The sequence below is a fragment of the Ixodes scapularis genome, unplaced genomic scaffold, assembly GCF_016920785.2.
Source record: "Ixodes scapularis isolate PalLabHiFi unplaced genomic scaffold, ASM1692078v2 PGA_scaffold0__279_contigs__length_252992795, whole genome shotgun sequence".
NCBI lineage: Eukaryota > Metazoa > Arthropoda > Arachnida > Ixodida > Ixodidae > Ixodes > Ixodes scapularis.
The window spans coordinates 233,837,590-233,856,572 of record NW_024609835.1 but is presented as its reverse complement, the minus strand read 5'-3'; the positions used below and the strand labels follow the sequence as shown (position 1 = coordinate 233,856,572).

At 46.5% G+C, this 18,983-nt stretch overlaps 1 protein-coding gene across 3 annotated transcripts in view; it reads right to left on the bottom strand.

Annotated features, from left to right (window-relative positions):
- The window catches only part of LOC8043890 (upstream stimulatory factor 2), a 34,342-nt gene that overhangs the window by 9,699 nt on the left and 5,660 nt on the right, over positions 1-18,983 (bottom strand). The window contains exons 1-5 of one of the 3 annotated variants that reach the window (XM_040503121.2): positions 16,764-16,822; positions 15,962-16,015; positions 9,948-10,253; positions 4,795-4,941; positions 3,743-3,837 (exon numbers count right to left, since the gene is read on the bottom strand). In XM_040503121.2, coding sequence (XP_040359055.1) covers positions 3,743-3,837; positions 4,795-4,941; positions 9,948-10,253; position 15,962 — 549 coding nt within the window. In that variant the 5' untranslated portion in view covers positions 15,963-16,015; positions 16,764-16,822. Of the gene's footprint in view, positions 1-3,742; positions 3,838-4,794; positions 4,942-9,947; positions 10,254-15,961; positions 16,016-16,739; positions 16,823-18,983 lie in introns of those variants that run through there. The other 2 variants (XM_029976751.3, XM_029976748.4) reach the window with 2 other exon arrangements.

Below are 18,983 nucleotides of genomic sequence, written 5' to 3'. Positions count from 1 at the left end.
ATGGTGACGGCAAGTCACGCGGTCACATGACTGCATCGACCGAAGTTTGTGATGTTACATTGAACTGGTACGTAAGTAGGCACTGACTGTTTGTGCGACACTTTCCCGCAATGCCAAAGAGCACACAGCTTTCCCCTACACTCTGTTTCATGATTACCGTATTTACACAAACGTAGGTCGACCCTTTTTTCAATTTTTTGAAAATCTGAAGTAGGGGGGTCGACTTATAATCGAACCAAAGCTTTCCACCGCCGGCAAAAACGAAACGATTGCGATATCATGGTCACCTCGGCTTGTTACGAGTTCAGCCGGCTGTACTTCTAGCATTACGCTGTTTTGTGCGCTCATTTTACAAATTGATAATTTTTTATTTGTGCAAACGAGTATTATTGGTAGCGATTCGCAAATTAACCCGTATGCACGACGGTGAACAGAGCACGGAGCGCCCGACTCCCAGGGGGTGATGGCACTTCTCGTAAGAGCCACTCCGGAGGCCGCTGGAACAGCCTCACGGCTCGCGGCTCGCTCAACCCACGGCACCGGGGCTTCTCTTCGCAGTTCTTCGCACGATTCACGGTTGCACATCGTTTGATCGAGTACAAGATCATGCTGGTGCGCTAACTATGTTCATTTGTATTGAAACACGTGATCCGGGCAGTTTAGGTTTTCGGTGCTCGTTTATGGCCATTCTTCATTCAGAAGCAACCAACAACTGTGCTGTTGGACGCAAGTTCGACCCGTCGGTGTGGGTGATGGTCCAGTGGAGTCTGCGGTTGCGCGGAATCTTAAAGTGTGACGGCAAACGAAGAAGCTTCCGCAGGCCAAAGTCTGGATAGGTGGGGATGCCTTCCGGAGTTGGAGGTCAGGCATGCAACGTACGACACAAACGTGCGCATCCGGTCCCTACCCGTGACGTCCGACGCGATCGCCGAGCAAGCGCGGAAGATGCCGTTGATCCAGTCATTTGCAAAGTGCGAGATTTCATTGGACGACGCCGACAACGTGCTTCGAGAACGTAGCAGTGATGACGACGGGACTGACATCATCAGTGCGGACAAGTCGTAGTCTAGTCACGGATGGAGTGAGAACGACAGAGCAGCTTCAGCTGTTCCGTTTCCAGCGTGAACTTCCTAGTTCCGATAACGCCTGGCCATCTCGTGCACCTCGCACGTGCATGCACAGCCAAAGCACACCAGAAGGCATCAATTGCGTGTTGGAGGCTCAGCTTTCGAAATAGATACTTTGCCGTTCTCACGTGTTTCAATAAAATGTGCATCTAAAAAAAAAAAATTTTTTTTTGCTGATGTGCGATGGGGGGGGGGGGGGGGGGGGTTCGACTTACAATCGAGTCGACCTACAATCGTGTAAATACGGTAGTTGGCGAACTGCGAAGGCTAAAGTCCCGCAACCCAATAACAGCGTTAGAGCGAGGCACATGACCTGACATGACGGAAGCATTTGTTTCATCACGCCAAATGCGAGGCGCGAGGCCCGGAGGAACTGGCTGTCGTCTGCTAGCCAAGATTTGACTGCTATAAAACCAACCAACTGCGAATGAGTGTCCGCTGCAGCAACATATCCATCCGCTAGAATAGCGAGCACTTCGAGAACAGGTCCATACGCAACAACCGTTCGCTCAATTTAGCCGCAAATCTTTGACGGATGCTAATGCCAGGGCACAGTTAAATGTTTTCAGTGGAAACGGCCGATTACACGGCTGCCATGGCCGCCGGCGATTGCCGAAATGAAAAAAATCGAGCAAATACGGATTTGGCGTGACTCTTTTGCTTTAAATATAATTGAAACTCGTAAATTTGTGATTATTTATTCTTTATTCTTCATATTTTCTCCTTATAGATGGAACAGCGCGAGTTCAATAGCCGTTCAAAGAAAAAGAAGCCTAGGACTACTTTTTGTCTCAGAGGGCTCCGTTGCTGCAGCAGTAGTACTGCTCCGGTGGTCTCGAACAAGGAGTGTTATCCGTGCCCCTTTTTGGGTCATGGGGGCCACAGCCTGCGGGGTTCGCCAAGCTATCGCGAAACGGAGTATATCAGACACAGTTGACTCGGCAATTCAAAGTTGCTTTTTTAGAGTCTTCGGTTAGTTCAAAGCGGCGGCAGGGTCCCAACAATTATGTGTGAGTGTAGGAAAAAAAAAAGTGTGGTCATTTAAAGTTTTACCTCTGGGACTGGTTGATTCGAAGGATCTTTTCATGCACTCGAGAAGACCGGCAACTTGAGAAGCATGAAAAAGCCCACGGTATGGTGACCAAGCTTAAGTCGTACCCGGGCACACTTTATTGATTTTAATTGACCGCGTGCACAGTCGGGAAGAGGAAGGAACGAGCGTGGCGCGACTAAGCTGCTGGGCAGCCGAGCCAAGTTGAACTGAGCTGGCTTGGCTGCGAGCCACGGAGCAAGGTATACATGTGCGAGAACACGCGCCACGCGAAAGCTGCGATGCGATCGACCGGATAACGTTCCCTTGGCGCGCACCAGAGCGGCTTAGCCGACGGCGTCTCCACCGTCTGGACGGTGCGACAAAAAAAAAAGAAAGTTCTCGTTTTCGTCGCACTCTGGCACGCGCTTTTTCCACACAGAACGTTCGCCGGCGTCTGCTCCGACCTTGACGGACACTGTCGCGAACGCCGCGCCAGTGATACTTCCACTTCAACGCGTACGTAAAACAGTTGCTACCGCCATCGGGGCGCGAGACCAGGATAGACGGCGGAGTAGTGCCTGAGCAACCTGAGAGCACAAGTGCTAAGTTCTAGATGACGTGGTGCGCTTCAAAATTGACTTCGAAAACAAGCAGGCCATTCATAGAGGGGCATGGGAAACTGGCCCCGTGAAAGGCTGCCATTAGTCACGTATTGAGGTGCCACCTGGTGGCGTCCCTTGCAACTGAGGTGAGGAGAGGACTTTATCTGGCAGCTGCGACGCATGCAGTGGTCACACCAATATGTCCATACAGTGAAATCTCGTTAATTCAAACTTGTGGATGATTCAAACTAACATGCAGGTCCCATCCTATGCATCTCTATGGGACGAAACTCCTGGTAATTCAAACTTTGCTTTATTCAAACAAATTTTCAGTCCCATTTGAGTTCAAATTAAAGAGATTCAACTGCCTCTTACACCGTGCTGCAAGCATGCGCATCATGGAGCCGTTCCCAAGGAAGTTATGGAAGCAAGCGCATACAGCCAATGAAGCTTGGTTTCAGGCGTCAGCCAGCCCTACGTGATGATTTGTTCATCAAATATATTGATGTCAATGAACGTGCCGTGAGCTGTAGCTTGCTTTAGGACAGCGACGTCGTTCACTGGTTAGGCCTAACAAACAATCGCGCCGCTTTTCATGTCGAGTGACCGAGTGTCGCCGACGTGGAAACTGCTGAGGCAACAGATGGCAATTTGGAGTTTTCTTGGCAAAGAAACTGCTCAAGGCACCCCAAGAAAGGTTTTCAATTTGCAGAGCATAGTTTACACTGAATGTCTTTGTTAGTGGAATGCCGTGTGTCTCCATAGTGGAGGCAAGCAAAAATCAACTCCTCCCATAAAATACCAAATAAAAACATTTAAAAAAAAATTTAGATATGTTTAATTTGCAGTGTTTCGCTGTCCCTGCGAGCATCGAATTATCCAGAGTCAACTGTAGCCTCGTAACTATCCTCGACCTTCCTCATCATTTCTTACTAGGATGAAGCCGCGTAAAGCCACTACTCTATTAACGGGGTGCTTGCCTGTCCAGACTTGTTCAGGTCGCTGGAACAGTCCGGGATTATCTTGGACAGCTTCACTATCCAGTTGTTGATCTTGTCCCTTCTTCTCCTCTCCACTGCAATGGGAAAAAAACCCTCAGATAAGTCAGAGGACCTGCCAAGAGGACGACCAGATTTTTGCGGTGGACACTCTCACAAAGTCCTTGAAGCCGCAGAGGCATGCCTCTCGGCTGTGTCATGTCGACCCCGAGTTAGAGTGGGGTTGCGCCTGCCGGGCCCTCCATAGCTTTAGACTGAGCAACTGTCTTTACGGCAAATGCCCATGCTCCATTTAGTTTTAAGATGGATTCAGCAAACGTCACGAGCCGCCGTCCCAGTGAATTTGGTGCAGCGAACCTGTCACGCAAGTATGCACCCTGCACGTCACGTTCCCATCGCGAGAGTCACTTTAAAGGGCCTTCTAGAGCCACCAAATAGGCTATGAATCAGAGTGACGACACCTCGGCCACCTTAGTGTTTAATATCGTCGTTGCCAGTTCTCTTGAAAGGACATATGCAAAGGGAAAAACATTTCTTTTAAACAGCCTGGATGGAAAAAGAATGTTCTAAAACAAATTCACAACGAAAAACCAATTTTTTTAGAGCTATATTTACAATGCAGAACGAATTTGTAGTTGGCGCCCACGGGATTCATGCCTAGGCTCTCTAGGTACAACAGATCCCAAGGGAGAGGGGCCCCTAGGAATCCCCCACCCCCAGCACCTGCCTACTGGGTTGGCCATGCATACCCTAAGCCCTTAGGAAATTTATGCCTTGGGACAAATTCCCTAGGGGATCTCCCTATCCCTAGCAGATCACTCCTAAAGACATGTTCCACATGGAGGCAATGCATTTCCCAGGTTAGCGTTTGTCCTGTGTGCTTCTTCGTCTTTTTGTCCCGTCTCTTTTGTGCTATTTTTAATATGAACATTTCCCAGGTGTCTAGGAGACCCACTCTAAGAGATAGGATTCCCTAGGGATCCTCATTTCTAGCAAGTGCCCCCCCCCCAAGGAGGCAACGTCCAAAGCCCCACCTTCGTTGTGTGTGGCCCTGCGCCTCTCGTCCCTGGCGGTGCGGTTCCCTTCCCCTTTGGGGCTGAACTGGTGGGTCCTGGGGGCCAGGGCACGGGGCGACGTCGTTTGCAGCACGTCTTGCGGGGACATCATCACATAGAACTGGCCTGTGAGGACGACACAGATGGCGTCACGCTGTGCCGGCGCAGCTTGAACCATCCATCAACAGACTGGTATGTTGTGGAAGAAAAGCACTGAAATCCCTCTACACCGGTGCGTGCAGTTCTGGAATTTATGACACCCTCGGAAAACAATAATGTTTTCGCGCAATCTTTTTTCAGCAGAGTTGCCTGCTTTGCCCAGAAAAAATAAGCCAAACAGTAGCCTGTAGAAATGCCTGGAATTATGTTGGACTCCAAGGCGAGAAAAAACTACTGTGAGAGCTTCCTCCTTCTTGAGGTGTTCCTCAAAGCAAATCTAAGAAACTAAGATAACGTGCAGCTTAAGAGCAATTGAATATAATATAAAGTTGCAGGTACCACGCACAACGAAACATACTCGAATAACTTTTCACTTAAATGTTTCCCTTACAGTAAAAAAAAAAAAAATCTAAGGCTATTTACAATAATTACATTTAGAGTGTAACAAACTTCACCAACTAATTTTGAGAAACAGAAAACTGTCTCAGGTCATCAATAGTGATGACAGTGCCACTAAAAACCATCAGCTATCAGCTCAAAAAAACAACAAAAAAAAAACACTTCAAGGGGAGTTTTGCCAATTTTTTAAGCTACCTAATTCAAAGGCATAATCTGAATTTCCAAAATGTTATCTCTTTCCCCCAGATTTGCTTTGTTATTTAATAAAGTGATATGTCGGTCACTACCACAATCCAAACTTCATTGTCCCTAGTTTTCACCCACCATCTAAACGTGACGTCACTGGTGGGAAGCGAGTCACGCATACATTCTTTGACAAATTACTCAAGCACCACGCAGAATGCTCGTAATGTGCGTACAAAAAAACGCTTGTCTTACCAGCAGGAACGTGCAATTTGTTTCAGATTTTCATTAGGAAAGTTACAGGTGCAAACGCCATCAAGTGTAGCCACTTTTGTAGCATGCACATGGTCCTAGATTCCTAAGTAATTTAGCAAGACATCTGTAGACCATTCGAGAGAAGCTCGTCTGGCCGGTGCCATTTTCAGCGTTCGTGCATGTGGCGCGTACTTCGCTCGCCTTCCGCAGCGACAAACATCCGCATGCTGGTCTGTGGCCAAACAGATGTAGACTGTGATTCACATAAACGTTGTAATGTATAGAACTGAATGATTTGCATTCGTGCAGGCCAAACGGCAGGTTGCTGTTCATGAAGATCATGCTAAAACGAAGATTAAAAGAACTTCGCAACCACCAAGCCAAACATCAAGGTGCAATGAAAGGCGTATGAAATGCACAAATACACTATACATCTCCAAATTAAAAGGACTGGGAGGACGCTTAAGCTTTGCCTTTAAGAGCGGAATACGATAGCCTTATCGGGCCCCGTTTACATCGCCTTCTTTTTCGCTTCTCATGCTCTTATTGCCAGCGACCAGAAAGTGGCGGACATGGCCTAGTTGCATCTGGCCTGCAACCAAAGGGTCATAGGCTCAAATCCTGTCTGAAATTCTTCAAAAATTTATTTACGCCAAATAAATTACTTTATAAAAGGAAATTATTTGAGACATGCGGCGACCTTTAATTTGCATTACATGTCATGTTTTTTAATCACTTCCATTTCACGCATATGTCACGTTTCACGTGAGCGCTGTTTGAACTTCCCGCGCGAGGTCATGTGGCTTTGACGTCATGACCCTATAGACCAATAAGGATTTTTCCGTCACGACGGCACCGACGCCGACTATTCTGTGACACAAGCTACTTAATGCTATTGCTTAAAAAAAAAAAATTTGAACATGCAATAATGCGTAAGTACATAACACAATTTTTAATTCAAATAAGTGAACATGAAGTTATCGAACACAAAAATAGGTACCCATATTTTCATTGTTTACAGTCATAATAGAATGCAATGCATTCAAACATGCATTAACGGGTGCACATCCATCGGCGATAAATTTACACACCTCCCCTCAATGAAATTAATATGCTCATAGTTCTAAAATCTTTACAACAATCTATGACATTTTTCTGCCATAAAATAGAAGGCATTTTCACCACCTCACTTGCAATAAAAAATTGCATGCCAAACATTTGACAAACCGACCAGGCGACGGCTTTATCGTATATTAATGGTGCTCAACACTTGCTCTCGAAACATCTGAAATACCAGACACAAATAGCAGTATGTCAAAAGTCGTGAGTAAACTCAGGCTTAAACTTTGTTTGGACGTTTCACTTCTCGTTTTTACACAGATCGGCTGCATGAGTGGAACACAGAGCATGTGCTCGATTCAAAGTCCAAAACAAATATAATTTTTATAAATATACATATATATATATATATATAAAAATTATTGCGGCAGTTGTGAACAGCAAATGTGACTGTGCCGTATGTCAACTAGTGCCGGAATGTGCACTATTTTTCTCGATACCATTAGCGCTCCTTTTTCGACGGATGTAATAGTGGTCACAACCGGTATGAGCCCGTGATTGCCACTCTTGAAGCTGTTCCAACTGCAGGATACTCAACTCTTAGCATGCGGCTGTAAAGCATTCCCAGCATAAGCGAGAATGTTTCCTGTGACATTAATTCTCTCGGCACACACCTCGTGCAAAACCAGCTTGATGTGGCTCTCCTCCACAGCTGCTGGGGAGTGCATTTTTTAGAGCGCAGCTCTTAGGCGCCCGTTTCCGGCTTGAGCGGCGTCGGCGTCGTCGTCAGCATAACCGCGAGGTCACGTGCCCCCGCCCTCCCCCAAGGTCACGTGACCCACCAAGGTCGCGTGACCCCCAAGCGTCGCATGACCCCCACGGTCGCGTGACCTTCAGAGGTCACGTGACTCCCCAAGGCATGTGACCCCCCTCGTCCCAAAGGTCACACGACCCCCTTCCCCGAGGTCAGGTGACCCCCGGAGCATATTCAAGAATGAGGGGAGGACGAGGAGGAGGGGTAGTCTACCCTCCCCTCAGTATTCTTCCCTCCTTCTCCTCAAGAGCTGCGCTCCCATTCGGCGTTACAGGGAGTTGTAAACGGCTTTCACTTTTTTCTCTTATGAAAAGAAGAGTAACAAAGAAGCTTTTCCAGAATTGTTTGTGCAACCTACTGCAGGGCACAGATTGCTACCCCTTGCAAAAAAAAACTTTTTAACCTTAAAGCTGAGAAAAAAAATCTCAATCGCTGGCGACCTCGAAAAGCCCACAGGTGACGTGCACAGGTAAGGAAAAGTAGGACTTTTTCATTGTTGCCACTAGAGAATCGCCTCCTAGAACCCACGCGCCGGCGAAGATTGAAAATTCAATAATTTCACGAGAGTCCTTTTATTTTTATAAAATACTTTGGCTTTTGGTTGAGAAAGACTTCTAGATGCGGTCGCCAATTTCCAGCCAAATCAAAGACAAAAAAAAAAAAAAAAAATTGCTAGGGTTCCCCTTTAAGAGTGCTTCCACCGTTGTTAAACTCCGTTGCAACTCAAGAAGGTAGGGTGAGGGAAAGGAAGGCCAGGGAGGAGGAAGCAGACGGAACGTTGGAGAGGAGTGAGGGAAACCTACTCGTTTCTTTAGCGTTTTGTGTGCTTCCTCCTTCCCGGCCTTCCTTTTTGAGTTGCAACATACTATATATAGTATGGCTCCCAGTGCAACAAGGGTTGCCAACGCATTGAAAAGGGGAATTTGGGCGAGTCATCGGAACCTCCAGAACAGCTGAGCAATTGAAACATGCAGTGAAAAAACAACATCTAGATCACGGTGAAGCATCATTGCGCTTAAAGCCTTTCTCATTAATGTCAGTGTCTTTGGCTTTGTACACACTATTAACTATTCAGCCCTTACTTATACACACCTATCTCTTCAAATGATATCATCTTTCATTCCTCGTTCTTGTCCCAAAAAGGACTTCTTAATATTGCCACTACCGCCAAAATTCACCGCCTCATCGATGGCAGCATCGGGAAAATCCACAGTGAACACATGCGGTCATTTGCATGGTCCTTTCTTTATTTGAGAAAGCATGCCTTCCTTTGAAAATAAATGATAAAAGCTTATTTGCAAGTTCTCTCGTTAGAGAACTACGAAGAATGATTGATGCTTGGGTAGTGATCAACTGCAGGCACAACAAAATGTCGGCATACAATCTCGTTGGCACAAATATGGATTTTCTCGCTTAAAGAGGCCAGAAATAAAATCCCCTGGTACACTGACCCAGAATGGTGGCGCGCTGCCTAGACAAAGAGAATTTCGGTACACTGTAACCCGTGGGTTCTCAAAGTGGGTTCCTGGGAATACAGGGGTTCCTCAGAGTACCCACATTTCTCCAAGATTCTGAATTTTCTTGATCGTTTGTTCCCCTAGGTGAAGCTTTCTCCAAGTTTGAGCACCACATATCTTAAAAGAACTGCGCCACCCACTGACGTATACCTGTGGGCGAAACGTTTTCGAGCACATTAATTAATGATAATAGGCTCTATAAGCTCCTGAACTGCCAAAATGCAAGTGTCAAGACCAGAAGGGGTACCTCCCGGCTAGAATTCAAGGTTGGCGAGGTTTTTTCGAGACTGAAAGGTTTAGGACCCCCGCTGCGAACAATCTCAAGATGCTTTGCGACAGCCGTGCATAAACGCGACCATGACCGACCTTCAGTTTTTGTTTTCTCATACTTAGTTTTCTTCACTCCATCCCTACAACAACGGGACAAGCCATTGCACTTTCTTGTTCTGCTCTTTCTTCATCCCATAGGTTCTTAACTCGTCGCCGACCGTACGCCCCGTTGCAGGTCGAGAAAAGCAGAACGTTGTCCTCTCCCGAAGCCCTCCACTTTCTCCACTTTGGCTGAGCAAGGGAGCAAACGCCAGAGAAGAGCAAGTAGGAAGCACTCTTCCTCTCTCGCGTTCGCTCGGCTAAGGCGGAAAGAGAGGAAGGCTTTGCGAGGGCAGCTCGTCCCGCACTTCTCGACCCCCAGAGGGACTCGCGGTTCTGGGCGTCCTGCAACGACCACCCCCCCGACCCCCATTCACCTTCGGCCGTGGGGCTGGAGCCGCCATTGGCAGCGGCGGCGAAGGGGCTCGAGATGATGGCTTGGGCCACCTGTTGGCCCACCAGGGCGGCCGTGCCCGCAGTCACCACCTGAGCGCCCCCCGCATTGGTCTCCACCACGGTGGCCGTGTCAGGGGCGGCCGCCACTTGCACCACCCGGTACGTGACGCCCCCCTGGCCATTCTCCGTCCGGAACTGATACTGGATGCCCGGGTCCAGCAGCGTCTGCGGGGACACGCTCGCGATGGCCGCCGCCGCCTGGCCGTCTACCTCCACTCCGTCCGTCACTGCGGGGAAAAGGGCCCCCGTCTCGCGTGGTTCCCTCCTCGACGTACGTCCTCCGTCCTTCCCCGCAAGGAATGACGTCCTTCTTTCCTTTCGATTCGTGCTTCCAATAAATGTTCACAGACCCCGCAATGGTTTCATAGAAGTCGGGGAAAACCCGAAGAGCCCTGAATTGGAACAGTCCTCCAATAAAATAAATAAAAAAAAAAAACCGAGCTTCGCCCGAACAAATCTTTATTCACAGCTTTGATTGGAGTTAACTCAAAATAGAGCCCCCCCCTCCTATTTCAGGTCCTCTCTTACGGGCATGAGGACGTTTTTGAAATATTCAGGTCCATTCCCTGTATTGAATGATCAACATCACGGATGAAGATGACGATGAAGTCTGCCATCAAACTCTGAATATAAAGAAAAAAAGAAGACGACGACGCTGGAAATTCATTGCAAGCATATTTTCTTGATACTCGTAAATCAGCATCAGGGGAAAATAGTTAACACCCTGAAGGTAGAAGAATCCAGTTTTCTTCGACGTAAACCCTGATAAACGCTACCTTTTTTTCACACCAAAAAACACCCAAATTGTCGGATAACATAAACCCTACAAACAAATAACCCTAATTGTAACTAGGGTTCCATGTTTTTGGGGTTTACTTTTCTTCACATCAAAAGCGTCTTTTTCTTTTTTTAAATATATTTGGTTTCTGTTCATGTCTATTAATGATGTCAGACAAAAAAGTTGGAGCTTCTGCTGAAGAAAATATGCCGCGGGAATGTGATTCCCCGCCTCCAGGGAACTTGTGCACGAATAGTAGTAAAATGTCCTAATGCCAACAAGAAAAGGAAGCGAAATAAGGGGCGTCATCATCCCAAAGAAAAGAAAAAAGCTGCCTCGCACACGGTTTGGTGGCGGCTCAATTCCCGATAAAGTTGTAGAGAAAAATTTCCCGTGAAGCCAGAGTTTCTCTTCTTTGAGGGTAGTTCCCATTTGTAGTTTTTCATTCATCATCAATTTTAATAAATCGGGCTCGGGGGTTAATTTTCTCCGTTTATCAGTATTTACCGAAAGCATGAAACCCTAGTTGTAATGAAACACCATACTCTAAAAATCTGTCCATCTGTGCGCCTGCACGCTCCCCTTTAGGCCCGTAGGTGCAGGACGTGTCGGTGCGACCGGTGTGGTCACCGTGGCAACACCAGCAAGACAAAGCGTGTAAGCTGTACTCGAACAAAACCAATATATGCTCGTCCCCCACTGGAAATCGAACTGAGGAGGTGCGCAGACCGACGTTCTACCTCTGCGCCGGCAAGAAGAGATTCTATGTGCAACGGATACGGCATATGCTCTTCGTTTCCTGCTATTTATGTATCGATGCTCCCCATAGCGTGGGGCAATGTTGTAGAGGTGGGTCATGGCAATCCATGGGACAATATGTTCCTCTTTACCCCTCAAAACAATTTTTAACCCAAAATATGTTTATGAGCAAGATTTTACGCAAAAAGTGTTGTGCCCTATTGTGACGAAAAAGCGTTAAGACGCAGGCCCAGGCAACGTGAAACGTATACAGCCCGTAGCAGGCATTGCATAATCAACCAAAGAGAAGGCATACCTAGTCATAATTAGTAGTATTAGAAATAATCGAGCATAAGAGGCAAGTTTTACCGATCGTTTTGGCGAAAATAGAGTCCGGGACAGGGCAATTCGCAGTCTAACAGCTTCGCTTGGAGCCACAAGGAGGAGGTCCCACGAGACAGACTGCCGCCAGCACGCGCAGCTGACTCCGAAATGAGGAAACGTAGCTCCCCACATGCTTGTGATGTTGTGTGGAGGATCGCAATGCATTTACGAATAGCGAATCGGTCGTATGACCTCTTGACTTTACGCAGCAGCCAACAGATAACGTAAGAAGCATGATAACCTACCTCACCTTGCTGCTACTCCAGTTACCACAAGAAGCTCCTTGCAACCCAAAAGCACTAAGAACTTAAAGGGATGCTGAACCGAAATCTGGATTCCCCAAAACACGCGGCAAAAGCGTGCAATGGGATGCTACAAGCACCAAAAAATCACTCATACAGGGATATCTCGAACGGATGACCGTATTTTAAAAAAAAAGGGGTGCATTTGGCAGGAATGTTGACACTCCGAGAAAGCGAGGGAATGGCCTCGCGTCTTCTCCGCCTCGCGGCCTTGAGGGAGCGAATCGAAGAGACGAGGAAACTAGGTATCTTGACGTCACGCGCCTCGTCGGCCTGGTTCAATCTTGACTTCTTTTTCCAAAAATATGGCCGTCCATTTGAGATATCGCCTTACTAGTAGTGTCGTAGGGATTGTAGAGTCCCACCTACATCTCCAGCATTTTTTTTTTTTTTCAATTTCAAATTACAGTTTACCATCCCTTTAAGGCGTTAGAGCCACCCTCAAAAGAAGGGCTCATGGAAACTTCTAACTGAAGCATACTGCTCACACAATAAACTCTTGAACAAATCTGAATTTGTCTCGACCCTTCTGACAACCTTTAGGGAGCACATAAGCGTGTCATATTTGCAATGCATCCGAAACCGCCCACAGCTTGCCTTAATTATGCATAGCACCAGAAACTCTGTGCTTGCCAGACTTGCTAGAATGATGTGGTTTATTATAATGCCTTGCAAACAAATTTATACAATCCCTCGTTAAATACTGCATTCTATGCACACAGTTTTTCATTTCATATAGACAGTACGGCAAGCCAGTTGAGGGGGAGTGGTCACGGGTGCGACGAAACTTCGCCCCAGCAGATGGCATTCTCCTTGGTCGACAGCAAATGTGTCAGACGGGTTTTTTTGTTCCAGCGCACCTATTAGGTGGTTGTACGTCATCAGAAAAAATTTTCTCTCAAATATTTCCTGTCCTCTTTCTCGAACGCAGAGTCCTTTACATTAAGAACCGGTGGCTTTCCAACGACCATAGAAAAGGCAAGGAAGCCATTGCTACGAGTAGCAAACGATGCTGCATTTGAGTAACCCCTATATTCTTTAATCAGAGCTTAGTGCTTGCACTTTCTACACAAGGAGCACACAACCTGCTCACTGAAGACATACTGTCTGCGGCACCAAGGCAAAAGACCAGACAGTCCTACAAGTCCTCGTTGCCACACATCAAAAGCTGCCCACAACAGAGAAAAAGATAATTAATGCTCTACTAAAATGCAGTTTAACCAAAATAAAACAATGCTGCAATAATACCTATAATTCCTTCTTCAATTCACGATAGTAGTGAAAAAGGTATCAGGAGAGCAAGAAGCCTGTAGCCGAGCAGGCGTAATATGGGGCACGCATGCATCGCTGAACTGGATACACCATTTGCAGAAATGTTTGGTGCAAAAAAGAAACAAACTAACTTTCAAATGTTTTTTAAAAGCCATTTTAAAGGATTCTGGCTTTTATCTGGGTTGAAAATGGAGTGATTATTCATAAAAATTTGTCAAGATTATTGTTAACAACGGCCCTTCAATTTTGAGCTCAAGCAACTGCTCCAGAGTGACGTTCACAGCAGCCTTTTAAATGATGTTGAGCAACTCCCACAAGAGCTTTTAGGCTTAGGAATCTAGGTCTTTTGTGAAATACCGGGTGATTCAAGGAGACGGCAGGCTCTTTAAATCGACCGGAAAATTCGGTTCCTTAACCTATCACGCTACGACTTTATGCAGCGTTGCCCACAGATTGTACATTTTTTTTTGTAAAATTTGCAAAGAGCGAACTTACCCGAGGAAAAAGTGAAGAAAGAAAAAGGCTTAGCTCCTATGGAAACGCAGCGACGCCACCGGTCTTCGAACAACACGGCGCCGTTTCACACGGGAGACAAGAGATGGTGCAAGCAGTCGCGACGCCAACTGCCGCCAATGAACGAGCAGAAGACGCCGAGAGCCGGAGTATTTAGCAGACAAGGAACTGCAGTTCCTTGTTGTTACTGTGCCTGTTTTTGTTTCTGCGACTGTCGCCACCAGCGGAACGCGATCCGCTTTTGAGTTGAAAAGATTGTCCGCTAAAGACGCCGGCTCTCGGCGCCGTAAGCTCGTTCGTTGGTGGCGTTCGTTGCGCCATCTCTTGTGTGCCGTGCGAAACGGCGCCGTGCTGTTTGCAGACCGGTGGCGTCGCTGCATTTCCATAGGAGCTAAGTCTCTTTCTTCCTTCACTTTTTCCTCAGGTAAGTTCGCTCTTTGCAAATTTTACAAAAAAAATGCACCATCTGTGGGCAACGCTGCACAAAGTCGTAGCGCGATAGGTTAAGAAACCGAATTTTCCGGTCGATTTAAAGAGCCTGCCGTCTCCTTGAATCACCCGGTATATTCGAAGGACAAAATTGAACTGAATCTTTTTGAATAACAAGTATAAGCATGGCATACGAGAAACATTAGGAGACATGAATGGCCATTTCCAGTATTTGGTTATTCCTACAACATTTGCTACTAAAGGGATAGACCAGGGGTGGCCACGCTGACCCGGCCTATGAGCCGCAAACAAAACCAAGAAACTTGCAAGAGCTGCGGGGTGGGTATGAATGTCGTCAACTCGGGCTTCCGCGACCTTCAACAAGAAACGACAGGGAACATCCGTTATCTAAAGGGGACAAGTATCACCGGCGAGTGACAAAGGCCGCAAGACTGAACATTTCCTCGACCCCAAGCCAAACTGCATGCATGGTTTGACACCCCCTGTCCTTGATGCCTTTTCCCCTAGGGTGCGGCAAATGCCCTCGAACGATGAAAGAAGAAGGATCTGTGGAAACATACGAGTGAAAAGCGGCTCGACTGTATGTATGGGGGAAACCGCAAGCTGTTCTTTATTCTGAAATCCTTGGGAAATGCAGAAAGGGCAGAAGGGGGGGAGGCAAGGTCCCCTTATGAGGGATCCACCAGCCGCACTTGGACCAGCGAAGAGCCGCATGCGGCTCGCGAGCCTAGGTTTGGCCACCCCTGGGATAGACTGTAGTTTGGTGACCTTTTTTGTCTTAATTTATCATCATGTAAGCTACTAGGGAGACAACTTTCAGTGACCTGATTGAGATAGTCCATTTCACGAACGTTGACAAAGGCTTGACAAGCAATGGAGCTGTGAATATCTTTTAAAACCATTTAGTCCAAATCAGGGATGACTGTACAAGCCCACTAAACTTTACCTGTCTGCTAAATTTCAAGACCATGAAGCCAGAAAGAAATATAGACACAAACAGCAGCCTAATTATAGTCAACTTTGCTACAATAGGCATTCAGATATAATAAACCACAGTGGCAGGTGAGTATCCACTTATCGAAACAGACTTTGCACAGTCAGACAGCCTTTTTCTCCCTTCTAATGACGGAACAATGCACACACACTCTGCCTCATAATGCTTTGCACAACCTTGGCACTGTTATGCATTTAAATGATGATCAGCAGCATGCCCACAAACTGAGACTACAGCTGAAAAAGGGCAGACATAAAATTTCGCTACAGCACAATGGGCAACATAGTTTTGTTGTGCACTCCTCCTACTGTCTATCCTTGAGGACAAAGGACTAGTTTCTAGTATGGAGGGGGTCATCTTTTCAGGCAGTAACCATTCTTGTGGCCTCAGCCTTCGATTAGAGAAGGGTGGACTGAGAATGCCAACCTCCCTGCAGCCCCACCTCAAAGCCCCCTTCCTGCATCAACGTTAAGGCAAGTTTCCCCCTAGAAAGCATAGACTGACTTGTTTCAACTGACTGGGACTGTCGTCGTAACTTCTAACTTGAGTTGGGCTGAGCTGCAATCAGCACATGAAAGAACAAAGAGAAACACCAGACAGCTTCAAAGAGGTGTTCCCAAGACTTACGTGCCTCAGAAGAAAGGCGGTCTCTGTTGGCAACAAGCACTGCACAATGTTGAGCATGACATCAAGTTTGGCTGAAAGCTAAGAGGTAAACGGATGACTTCTCCAAGAAAAGGTCTTGCTATTATAAATCAACAATAAATCTCCAGATTAAGCTCCAGCAGTCCTACTAAAAGACAGCTGGAGAAGGGGCATTTCAAACAAAACAAAAAGCACTAGACCAAGCAGATAAACACAAAGTGAGCAAACATGTAAATAATAGGAGTGGAATTGAAGATTGCTGCATCATTTACAGCCTTCGTAAGGCAGGGATAAACCGCAATGTGTTAAATCTATTTTTTTTTTTTTTTTTTTGCAGCCTCGAAGGAATGATATTGCACTATTCAAATTGCCACCCCTACTAAAGACATGTAACATATACAACATGTAAATAGCACTTCTCGTTTCGGAGCAATGCCGTCAAGAAATGCACAATATTTTGAAGCAGAGACCAGAAGCCAAATACGTCAATGTGAGTGCACCACCATCCATTGTCCCGCAAGAAAGGATCAGGGTTGTGCCATTTCAACGAACAGTCCTGAACCGGCAATTGGATCTGAACCCGGATTGAAAAATGAGCCGAAGCCCATGGAGAAAAGAAGCTGCAGCCCATAGTCACCTCCGTGGAGAAAGCAGTTCTCACCGTCAGAATGCATCTGCGATGCGTCATCCGAGGCCGAGTCGTTGTTCTTGTCTTGAGAGCTGCAAGACGGGGCAGAATAGTTAGGTAATGTCCCTCCTCCTTTGTATGTCCTAACATTATATTTATGGGCTTCAGATTTACAAAGCTTGCAATATCCTGAAAAAAAAAAAAAAAAAGAAGACGGAAGTTTAGATTTTAGACAAATTTACCATGTAAACTTCTCAGATTCCGGATGTTATTTAAGAACAAAACACATCATTCATCTATATGAACAGTTATGCGAAGACAAGTTCCTAATGATGAACTACCTCCTAGATCCCAGATTGTAGACCATAGTTTCTCTCTAAGAAACTGTACGCTCACAAATGACAAGTTCAGAAAGTTCCATCTCCTCAAGTTGCACAAATCGTGATAAAGGGATGCTGAAGATGTTCTTAAACTTTTCTGTAGTCAACCCTTTGTTGGTCTTCGCTGCACATGTACGACGGTGATTAGACATTGGAAAGTGCCCATCTAAACGCGAAGCTGCGCACGCTGCGGAAGGTGTTGCTATTCATTGTCTTTGGTGAACTATAAATGTTACATTCGCACATTGTTTCGCACTGCCAGGCTACATCAAGTTTTCAAATTGGACGCTCCACGCATATGATGCTCACTTCACGTACCGGCCACTCTGGCGATAGTGCCAATGGGAGCACGGTTTTTTCGATTCATGCCACTAATGCTTTTCAGAACTAAATTTTTTGGAATATGAGAGCTTGTCATCCAACGGAGAGGCTAAAGTACCTTTGGGTAGGAATCCGAAGCTGCTGGAATGTCGCGGAAGCTAAAGAGGCAAATTGAAACCGAATGAAGGAAAGGTGACGACTTTTTGTCCTGAATATTTTCGTCTGATGCTTGAAAACCTAAACAGCTTGCAAGCACCCTATCTGCTCCAGCCAGATAATTGTGCATTGACCCTTTCTTTACACCGTTCCTTTGAAAACAAAACCAGACAACTGGTTTGGTTTCTGTATGTATTTGTTGAATGCAAGAAAGAACAGAAAGCTAGTGTTTCTTTTTTAATGTTTGTTTTATTGTCAGAAACATAAGCTTTGAAGACCAAAACACGAAGAGAAAGAAAAATGTTGAAGTCATTCTGTTCACACTGACCTGACTCAGTCAAGCGATTAATGTAGAGTATACTCCTCCAGAAGAGATTGCAAGCTAGCACATTCCTAACCCCCAGATGTATGGTTCTGTGTCCCAACGCATTCCGACGAGTGCAGTGGTGACAAAGGCTTTCAGTCTACCCACTAATTGTTCAAACCAAAGCTTGGCCTACTGACATCCCCACACGCGCTCATCTACTCTCGGTTTCTGCCCGCATAGGCTGGCACTAGGAGCCTACGGGAAAACCCGAAACGAAAGCACGCAAGAAGAAAAGGGCTGGCCCTTGTTTAAAACGAGGGAGGCTAGTAACAAGACAAAACTTACAGAATGGTTGAGCGTAATGGAAGAAAGTTGGGAAAGCGGAATATAGCAACATGACGCTAGGCAAAGGAAGCAAACCCAAAAACACGTCAAGCTACTAGGGCAACGCTGGGGAGAGCATAAAAACAAGATCTGCAAAGAATACTGCAAGGGAAATGTGACAGCAATGCGGTACGCAAGAACAATGGAGAAACTAGCTTTGGAGATGTACAGGGCAAAAACAACTTAAATAAAAAAAGAGGAAGTATATTATTTGAGGCTAGGAAAGCAATGGTGACAACAAGGACATAAAGAGCTATATAAAGGGAGACTGACAGAACATGCACTATATGTGGGGACAGAATGAAAATGCCAGAACAAGCCATTACGGGAGGTAAGGGGCCCTGAAACCCAATATCATTGCACAAAGGGCCACACTATGGTGCCCACATGTTTCCGCCGCTCCGCTGTTTAGGGTGGCGACAACGTCTGTGATACCTGTTGTCGACCAACCAGTGTTGCCTATCTCGTTACCATGGCAACCTCCGCTGCTTTCGTCGACCATTTTGTCGCACTCGCCGGTCGTGCGCTCGGACTACGCCGCTAATCCTTGTTAGGGCTAGGGAGTGCCCACTGCTCTCGTTCCGACGGCGAGGTTTCGGCGTTCAATGCCGGTCCGTTGCGCTCTATTTTGTCGCGGGAACTCGCGTTTCAATAAAAGCAACGCACACTTCCTGCTCGCAACTTCAAAATATGAAACACCCGAAT